Source organism: Symphodus melops (genome assembly GCF_947650265.1).
Source record: "Symphodus melops genome assembly, chromosome: 8".
Taxonomy (NCBI): Eukaryota; Metazoa; Chordata; class Actinopteri; order Labriformes; family Labridae; genus Symphodus; species Symphodus melops.
The window spans coordinates 25686140-25694796 of NC_136698.1; the positions used below are offsets into that span (position 1 = coordinate 25686140).

At 39.6% G+C, this 8657-nt stretch overlaps 1 protein-coding gene across 1 annotated transcript; it reads left to right on the plus strand.

Moving 5' to 3' along the window:
- The first annotated feature begins 817 nt into the window (after positions 1 to 817).
- rp2 (RP2 activator of ARL3 GTPase) lies at positions 818 to 7751 on the plus strand. Its single transcript, XM_079349843.1, has 5 exons — positions 818 to 1138; positions 3653 to 4321; positions 5350 to 5464; positions 6746 to 6831; positions 6934 to 7751. The coding sequence occupies exons 1-5, from the start codon at positions 974 to 976 to the stop codon at positions 7015 to 7017; spliced, it is 1119 nt and encodes a 372-aa protein (XP_079205969.1). The 5' UTR covers positions 818 to 973; the 3' UTR covers positions 7018 to 7751.
- The last annotated feature ends 906 nt before the right edge of the window (positions 7752 to 8657 follow it).

The window sequence follows — 8657 nt, forward strand, 5'->3', positions numbered from 1 at the left end:
GTCATCCGGTATATTAACCACCCTTAGTTCTATTTATTTTACATGGTTCTCTGGGATATGGGGGTCAATCAAATTTGAGGTTTGCCTGCTTTATAATGTGCTTTATGTTGATTTTTTTTTTGGCAATGGACATGTTCAAAAGAGGAGGAATGCATTTCGATTCTTTTTTTTTGTTTTTACTTACCGGTAATTGGATCTGAAACTTAGACTAAGCTAAATTGTAGGAAGCTAAATTGTATTTCTTATTTTTTTTAAAGTTATGTATTCTGTAATTTCCAATTGACATAAATAAAATATAATATAACTAAATAAAAACAGCATATAAAGACAAATTAAAAATATATATAACAAGAAAACTGACCAGAAATAAGCAATAAAAACATATTTAATGACATTTCAATCAAATTTAAATGAAATAAACGTAACATTTGGGGTTGTTAATCAATGTAAAATTAAAACCTCGATTTATTTATCGCTCTAATTTTGACTTTAAGTCGAATTTGAAGATTTGTTTTCTCATCTCAGCTTTTTGCACAACTAACAGCTTCACTATGGTCTTATCCTTGAATATATGAGTCTTTGCTTATGTATGTTTAAATTTAACGTAATACGTACATTGTTATTGTACACTGAGGGCACAGTTCACCGAAGTGTAAATACGTTGTGCATAACATGGACTGTAAATATTATATTACATGGACAATAAAGCGGATTCTGATTCTGTTTAATAAAATCCGTATTGGAAAGTTTTAATTTCTGTTTGCCCCAAAACTCATCTCGATGCCGTCACAATTTCCAGGACTCTTATTGGCTGTTGTGACGACTAGCGCGCCACTGATTGGTTTGGAAAATGAAGCTCCGAAACAGGAAGCTAGAAAAAAAAATCCTGTCAACTTAAGAGCTCGTAAGCTTCTCTCTACTCTCACATTTACTCCAGTCTTCTCCTCGCAAACGGTACGCTGAAAAAACCAACATGGGGTGTTTCTTCTCGAAGAAATCCAAAAGAAAGTCGCCCGAAAAAGAGGACCGAACGCCGACGACAACGACTGTCGAAACTACGACTACAGGCAACGCGGTTCCCCTTGGCAACAACACCGACGAGGCTCCAAAGCAGTACAGCTGGGACAAGAGGGAAAAGGTAACCAAGGAAACCAAAATTAATGCGCCGGAAAGAAATGAAGCCAAACCTGCGGGAACATTTTAGACATGCATCATGACTGTTTTAGTACGTTTTAACTTGTCTTTTAAAATCGCTCCAAGCCAGCTAACTAGCTGGGAGAGCTACAACTACACCTTTAATGTACGCATGAGTGTTCAAGTGGCGGCCCGGGGACCACAAAACGGCCCCTTCTTCTCTCACTGTGGTCCGACACTCAACTCCTCAAATCAATAATCAAAGAAAAAAAAAAAAAGATGAAATCTGCCATGCGGATTTTAACCTGGATTACCAGGGAAAAAAATAGACATGTACACGAAATGTGATTTGATTCTGAACATGTTAGATAATACAAAGATGAACATGCAAAAAAAAAAAACAGACAGAAAATAAACAATAAACAAAAAGCGGATAGTATAATTAAGAAAAACATAAAAATAAAAAAAAGACAATTGGATAATGATTTATTCTTTGTTAGGGAGGGGAAGAAGTCAAACTTATTGAATCCCAACCCCACTCTCCATCTATTCATCTATCATTTAATATAATATAAAAATCTATTTATGTTAATAGCCATTAAAGATTGAGTTCATTGCACTTAAACAGTGATTAAATAATAATAATTCAGTCTTTAACAAATTAAATTCAGTATTGCTATTTGCGTTTGACTCTGAAACTATAAGTGTTGGTATGATTCATTGCGATGAAGGTTAAATGTTCCTCCATGTTAATTTTTTAAAAACATGCTGTGAAATATAATACATTCATTGAGAAGAGATGCACATTTATAGCAGAAGAAGAATGACACTGACATACACACACCTTCTACTGGAAAACATCAGAGACAAAAAAAGGGGAAGGAAAGCTCGAGGGTTTACTGCTTCCTAGCCTACATGTAGATGTAGCAGCACTTTATCAGGGCGTTCATTTCTGTCTCCATTTATTCAGCTGTACACCACAAGTGTTACCTAACCTGCCAGGTGATACGTGCAAGGCACACTATAAGTTGACAATACTGTTGAGTTTTAGTCTCAAAGCCTTGTCCTCTCCCTCCATGCGTCTAGTTTAATCTCATTATGGGATTACTGCGCAACACTGTCTTGGTGGTTCTCTGTTACACCGCTAACCACACTTCACATGACCTGTGCTCGGACACAGGCGTCATCAAAGCAGTAGTTCAACTTCCGTTTTGACTGGTGGGCTTGTGGCACCTTCACATGTTCTAATAAACGATGGTGCAGTCTGAAAAAAATCAGAGATATGCAAATAAAGAAGTCATAAAAAAGATGATTTGAAGGTGATAGAGAATCGCTTCAATAAAGGTGTCAAGGTGCTGAAGCACACGGAACGAATAAATGTGATATGATTGTGCATGTTTATTTAAATGAAAGTATGTTTCTATGTAAGCTTGTTCTGTCCGTTTTAAATGTGTGTCTGTGTGCAGGATGTGGTTGTGACTCTGTGCTCTGTTGTATAAAGCTAAAGTCACAATCTGCACGCTTGTCTTTTAAGACTTTTATTCTGCAGCAACAGTAACTGCATTTTAAAAGAAGAAGAAACATTTCCATGATTTCTCCTTGGAAAAACTTGGGGAGGCAAATAGAAAGATTAAAACAAAATGAACTTCAAAATGTATAAAGACACTCAATTGTTGGTGGTGAGATGTTTTAAATAGATGTCCGGTTAAAATCAAATCTGTTTCTAACTCTGTGAAGGGCACATCCTCTTCTTTAAGACAGTTTCCCTTAGTGTAAAAAAATCAATGTGTGTGTTATTGTGCGCATGTGCATGTACTATATTGGACACATCTGTGTGTTTTATCTGAGTGTGTGTTGTGTTGTATTAAAGGCACAGGGACAATCCTCCAACTGGCAGCAACAATAATTGTAGAGAGGCCTAGGCGGTAAAATGGAAATGATAATATGAGCCATATTATTCATTATTGTAATATCATTTTTCTCATTAAGAGTAAAACAAACGTTTGATAAGATTTAACATAAAACATTTTTTATTGTGATAAACTTTCTTTCGTCACATCACCCAGACCTGACTGTTGTTGTGATTTTTATTTTTTTTTAAATTCTTTTTTAACAGGATTTCTGTCTGTGCTTTATCATCACAAACCTGACGACACAAAGAGAACAATAAAACAGCAAAAAGAAAATCAAACACGGCAATTTAAACAGTGCTTAACAAATGCATTTCCAACATTATAATGTTCCTCTTAAAACAGACACTCTGTGCACACCAGCGTGAAGCAGAAACACTTCCCATTTATAGCAAAAGAGGAATGAAACTTCTGTGTACACATCTCGTAATGGAAAATACCAGAGACAAAGAGGAAGGGAAACTAAAGCACAAATCTTTAAATACAAGCGATTTAGCTCATGTGCATCGATGTTTCTCTTTCTTTCAAAGAATACGAGATGAAGTGAAAATACAAAGGCTCTGTCAAAGTGAATGTTAAAGTGGATTTATCTGTTTTTTTGTTTCCAGGTCGATCCTAAAGACTACATGCTCACAGGGCTCAAAGACGTCACGGTGGGCCGTCTGCCCGGCACGCTGAACGGCCAGCAGTTCGTCATCCAGGAGTGCGAGAACTGCAACATCTACGTGTTGGACCACTCGGCCACCATCACCATCGATGACTGCGTCAACTGCCGCATCGTTCTGGGACCCGTCAAAGGCAGCGTGTTTTTCAGGGACTGTAAGGACATGAAGTGTGTGGTGGCCTGTCAGCAGTTCCGCACACGGGACTGTAAAAAGATGGACGTGTTTCTGTGCTGCGCCACTCAGCCCATCATCGAGTCGTCCACGGGGATGAAGTTCGCCTGCTTTCAGTACTTCTACCCCGAGCTGGCCTACCACTTCAAGGACTCCGGGCTCAGCATATTCAACAACAACTGGAGCAACATCCACGACTTCACGCCCGTGTCCGGAGAGAACAACTGGAGCCTGCTGCCAGAGGCTTCTGCGGTTCTGGATTTTGTCCCGGCGCCGGACCCGGAGTCTGAATTCAAGTCGATTCGGATCTCCGGTGAGGCCTCGCGCAGCATCGTTCCTCTGACCAAGGGAGGGAGACGTAAGGACAGCGACGAGTCCTGCCTCTTTGTCTTCTTCTCCGGAGATTACAGCACGGCCAACGCTCGCAAACTGATCGATGAGGTGAGAGGAATGAAACTGTCTGACACTTCACTGAGGGAGTTTGTTTGCTCTCAGCCAAGCGTTAACTTTGCCTACTGTGTCTTATCTGAAGTGAACGATGATAGTCTGCATCATTTTCATGATAGCAACGTGTGTACCTTCCTATCTGAAATCCTGTATTCTCTTAAACACACAACCTGACGCTTTGTCACGGTGAAGCTTTCTGCGTTGCTGCTCCAACATTCCAGTGATGTTCGAGTTGTGTCTAAACTATGCATTACTCCATGTCTAAAGCATGAGAGCGGGTAGCAATGTGGGACAGCGAGGATGTATTGTTGCAAGACACGTTTTACTCTCCTCTGTGTGCTTTAACAGTTAACAGAGACAAAAAACACTTTGTGGTAAAAAATGAGTTTTAAACCTCCCAGGCGGTTGGCGGCTGTGGCTCAGTTGGTAGAGTCGGTCGTCTCCTCACTGGAAGGTTAGGGTTCGACCCCCAGCTCCTGCAGCTACATGTCCGATGTAGTGTGAGACACTTCAGCCCGAGTGAGGCTGCTGCTGTGGCGGTGTACAGTATGAATGAGATGAGCTCCTTCTGCTGGTCCCTCCACGTAGCAGCCTCTGCCATCAGTGTGTCAAGGTGTAGGTGTGACATGTGGTGTTCAAGCACTTCCAATAGTCAGAAGACAAGAAAAAGCTCCAAACAAGCTCAACTCCACTGACCATGCCTTCCAGCTTGAGTTCCATAAGACGAGCTGAGAATGAAAACGAATGACTCTGTTAAAGCCTCATTGTCCGCCTTTAAGTATGAAAACAATACTAACACAGCGTCTCCTCTGCTCTCTGTTTGAAAAGAGACATCAATGTAACTTTCCATCAAAGAGCTCAAAGTGTGGACGACAGCTGCTCCCTCTGTTGCCTTTTTACCAACAAATATGATGTCGTTTTGAAACTCTGGGTAACTGGAAACTGTTTGAGTAGAAACATCTCGACGACCTTTAGGACTTGGGAATGGATCGTCTTAACTGTTCCCGTCTCCTCTGGTTCAGGCGTCTGCTAAAGGTTTTGTGCTGATCCAGACGAAGGAAGTGTCGATGCGACCCGAAGATGTGAAGAGAGTGTTTCAGAACAATGCAGAGGATCACGTGGAGTGGATCACCCAAGGTAAGTCCACTCTCAGTCTGTGTGATCTCTTTTTGTCGTTAGTGTTTGTTGTTTGTTAGGCCTCATGTATCTTCAGATCCTGTCTGACAAAGTTGTGTCATCATAAGCCGTCTGCTTCTTGCAGCTTCAGCTTTGCATTACAGAGAGTATAAGCTGTGTGTGAAATCAGCTCTGTGGGTCTTAAACTGTCAGAACTGCAAAAAAAGACGTTGGTTTGTAATCTCCCAGATTTTATAATTATTTCAAACTTCATCTCTGTGAAACCATTAAAAAGGTTTTCTGCTGTTTCCTATTCTTCCTTCGACCCCGATGACAGAAACTGAGTTCCCTCTCAGACTTAAGTTTGCTTTTGTGAATTTTTTTTTGTTTGAGGGATTGTTCAACATGCTCACATGATTTTTTTTTTTTTTTTATGACACCATCGCTGACCACAGCCTGTCAATGGTTCATCAGATATAAGAAATCTGCTGACTCAGCCCTTTTAGATTTGAAGCTGGAAACTCCCGGAATCAACATTGTAGCTAAAGAAGTGTGTGTTGAGTAAACAGGATGTTGCGTTGCGAAGGGACGGGCTGATTGTAACACTCGCCGTTATTAAGCCTCAAATTTGGCTGAACCCTAATTTCCGGACTTACCCGGACTACAGACTCGTACACTTTGTTGGCACTTTCTCTGGAAAGTGCTGAGGACTTTCCAAATTCACCGTTCACCTTTTGAACTCACTTAATCAGCCTCAAGTCATTGCATCACAGATGTAACATGGCTGTTTTTTATGTTTGTAAAAGAACATACTCCGAATACAGGCGACAAACGACATTCAACAGGATCATGCTGCAGAGCTGTAAAAATGATTTGAACATTTATTCATTTATTTGCATCCTGATGATGATTTTTATTCTTATTGAAAAGTTGTTTTTGTTTTGGATTAGAACATTTATTAATTTTTTACTATATTAAATATTTGTATTTTTCATGGGTCTGAGAAAACCCTGGCAGTGATCTCATCCACTGGTGTTTATATCTGATTCCCTTTCACTGTGGAAGCACTCGCTCACTCCAGTTATCCACACCTTAAAGCTTATCCCACTCTGTGTTAAAGAAGACTTCCATCTAAATATTGAGACCATGAACTCATGAAGGAAGTGTGATAAGAAGGGGACTGCTGTTCTTTGTGATCAGTGTTGTCGCCCCCTGCTGGCTGACAGACAGACTGCTGCTTTAGAAACGCATTGAGCATGTGGCTTTGGAGAGGATGTAAACGTTCTTATGTTCCCTCTGAAGGTCCGGTCATCGCCCTCGAGCTGAACGGTGACGGAGTCGTCGAGGCCTGCAAGAGCCTCGCTAGCGAAGTGTTCAGTGGAACAAAGGTAACGATGGTTTGGACCTTTCTGATTTTCACAGATCGGTTTACTTCTTTGCAGCAGAAACTCTCATTTAGAAAATGTTTTGCCTTTTTCTTTTTTTCACAGGTTTACGTGTCTGATAACAAAAATACGTCCTCTCGAGACGTGGACAACTTCTTCAACTTTGCTGACATGCAGATGGGCTTGTGAAACTGCTCGTCACACACTTAATATGATTTTGAATTCCCCCATGCCTTCCAGCTGGAGTTATATAAGACGAGCGTTTGATTATATGACTGTTTTTGTAATCAAAACTTATCTAGGAATGAAAAATGATAATAACTACGTTTGATAAAGTCTCGATAATAACTCTTCAGTTCATCAGCTGCCGACTAGAATTCACCTTAGACCTTCCCCAAACATTTGCTGTAAACAACTGAACAACCATTAGTTGCTGTGAGTGCTGTGAATATTTATACTTCTATGAATGTATTCAGTTATTGTCCATCTCTTGTATTGATTTGTGAATGTAGCTCTTTGCTGTAGAAGTCATTTTAATTTATAGTGTTTGTTCTCGTTGTTTGAAATGATCGTTTCAGTGGGAGAAAAAAAGCACAAGGATGCCTGAGGGAAAATATTTTATATCCACTTAAATCCTATTTTATTCATTGTAAAGATTTATCTGTGTATGTGGTAAAGAACATGTTCTGAAATTATATTTGACACATGATGTGTAGACCATAAGGACATCTTTCTGTTAGGCCAAAGGGGAATCATTTAACCATGTTTGTGTCGCTGTTGTTCAGATAAACTGAAAACTTTGTTGTTTATGATGTAGGAAAAATTATGTGACTTTTTTTTATTTTGTTTTACACTCTACTGAATGTTTTTGTATAGATTCATCTTGTTTAATATCATTTATAGTAAAAGTGTCATTACATACAGACATGACTCTGTTCTGTTATTTTTACAAACAGCCGTCGTTTCCTCTGGGAGTTGATCATTATTCCCGTTATTGTGGCGTCTTTAGTCGCTGTCAGTGAGTCGCTTCGCTGATTCATCCATCCATCGTTTTTCTTTTGTCAAGAGTTACCGCTTGTTCAGTGTGAGACACTTAAACAAGCTCGAACACCGAGCACTGCTGTCGCTGTTTTCAGTTCAGCGGGTTAAAAGTGAGGATTGCTCATCAGGTTCACAGATAGTTTTACTGTCTGTTGACATAAACACAAAGCATGAGGGGGAACTTTGGTTTTGGGCAACAGAGGGGCGTTCATTTTTCTGAAGAAGAATGAGTCATACATGTGGTAAAAACGTCTTCTTACGTTAACTTTGAGGCTTTCACTCCTGCTGTATAACTCCCACCTAACTCAACATTATTAGAGTCACTATCACTGAGACTCTTCCTCATCTGTGTTCAGGCCCTTTTTAGGCACACACATAACCAATATAATATTAATCTATATTGATTTCTTTTCTGTTTAGGACCAAAGACCGGCTTCAAAAAGTTGACGTTTATATAATCAAGCTTGGAGAAACACAAGTTTTTCCAGGATTATTTCTCTTCCTAACTGTTTTTCTGAAAATGAAATTTTAAATGAAAACATTTAAACTCATCTGATGATTGTTGTGAGGGGCTGAGATGCAAACTTACAACATGCTCTAAATCCATGAGAGAAATGAAACCATGAAGACTTCAAGTCTTACCCACACCTGAGAAACACATTCAGAGGAGACAAGTTGTCTTGTCAATAATTCTGCGTACGTTGCAGTTTAAATTTCAGACTAATTTAACCTGACACAAAAAGACCTTACTGAAGACGTTTGTATTAATAAAACTGTTATACTTGAGC

Excerpts from the sequence above, each read along its gene's own strand:
- rp2 (XM_079349843.1), top strand. The coding sequence starts at position 974 with ATGGGGTGTTTCTTCTCGAAGAAATCCAAAAGAAAGTCGCCCGAAAAA. Across the intron at positions 4,322-5,349 it reads CTCGCAAACTGATCGATGAG|GCGTCTGCTAAAGGTTTTGT; the intron begins GTGAGAGGAATG and ends CCTCTGGTTCAG. Across the intron at positions 5,465-6,745 it reads CGTGGAGTGGATCACCCAAG|GTCCGGTCATCGCCCTCGAG; the intron begins GTAAGTCCACTC and ends TTCCCTCTGAAG.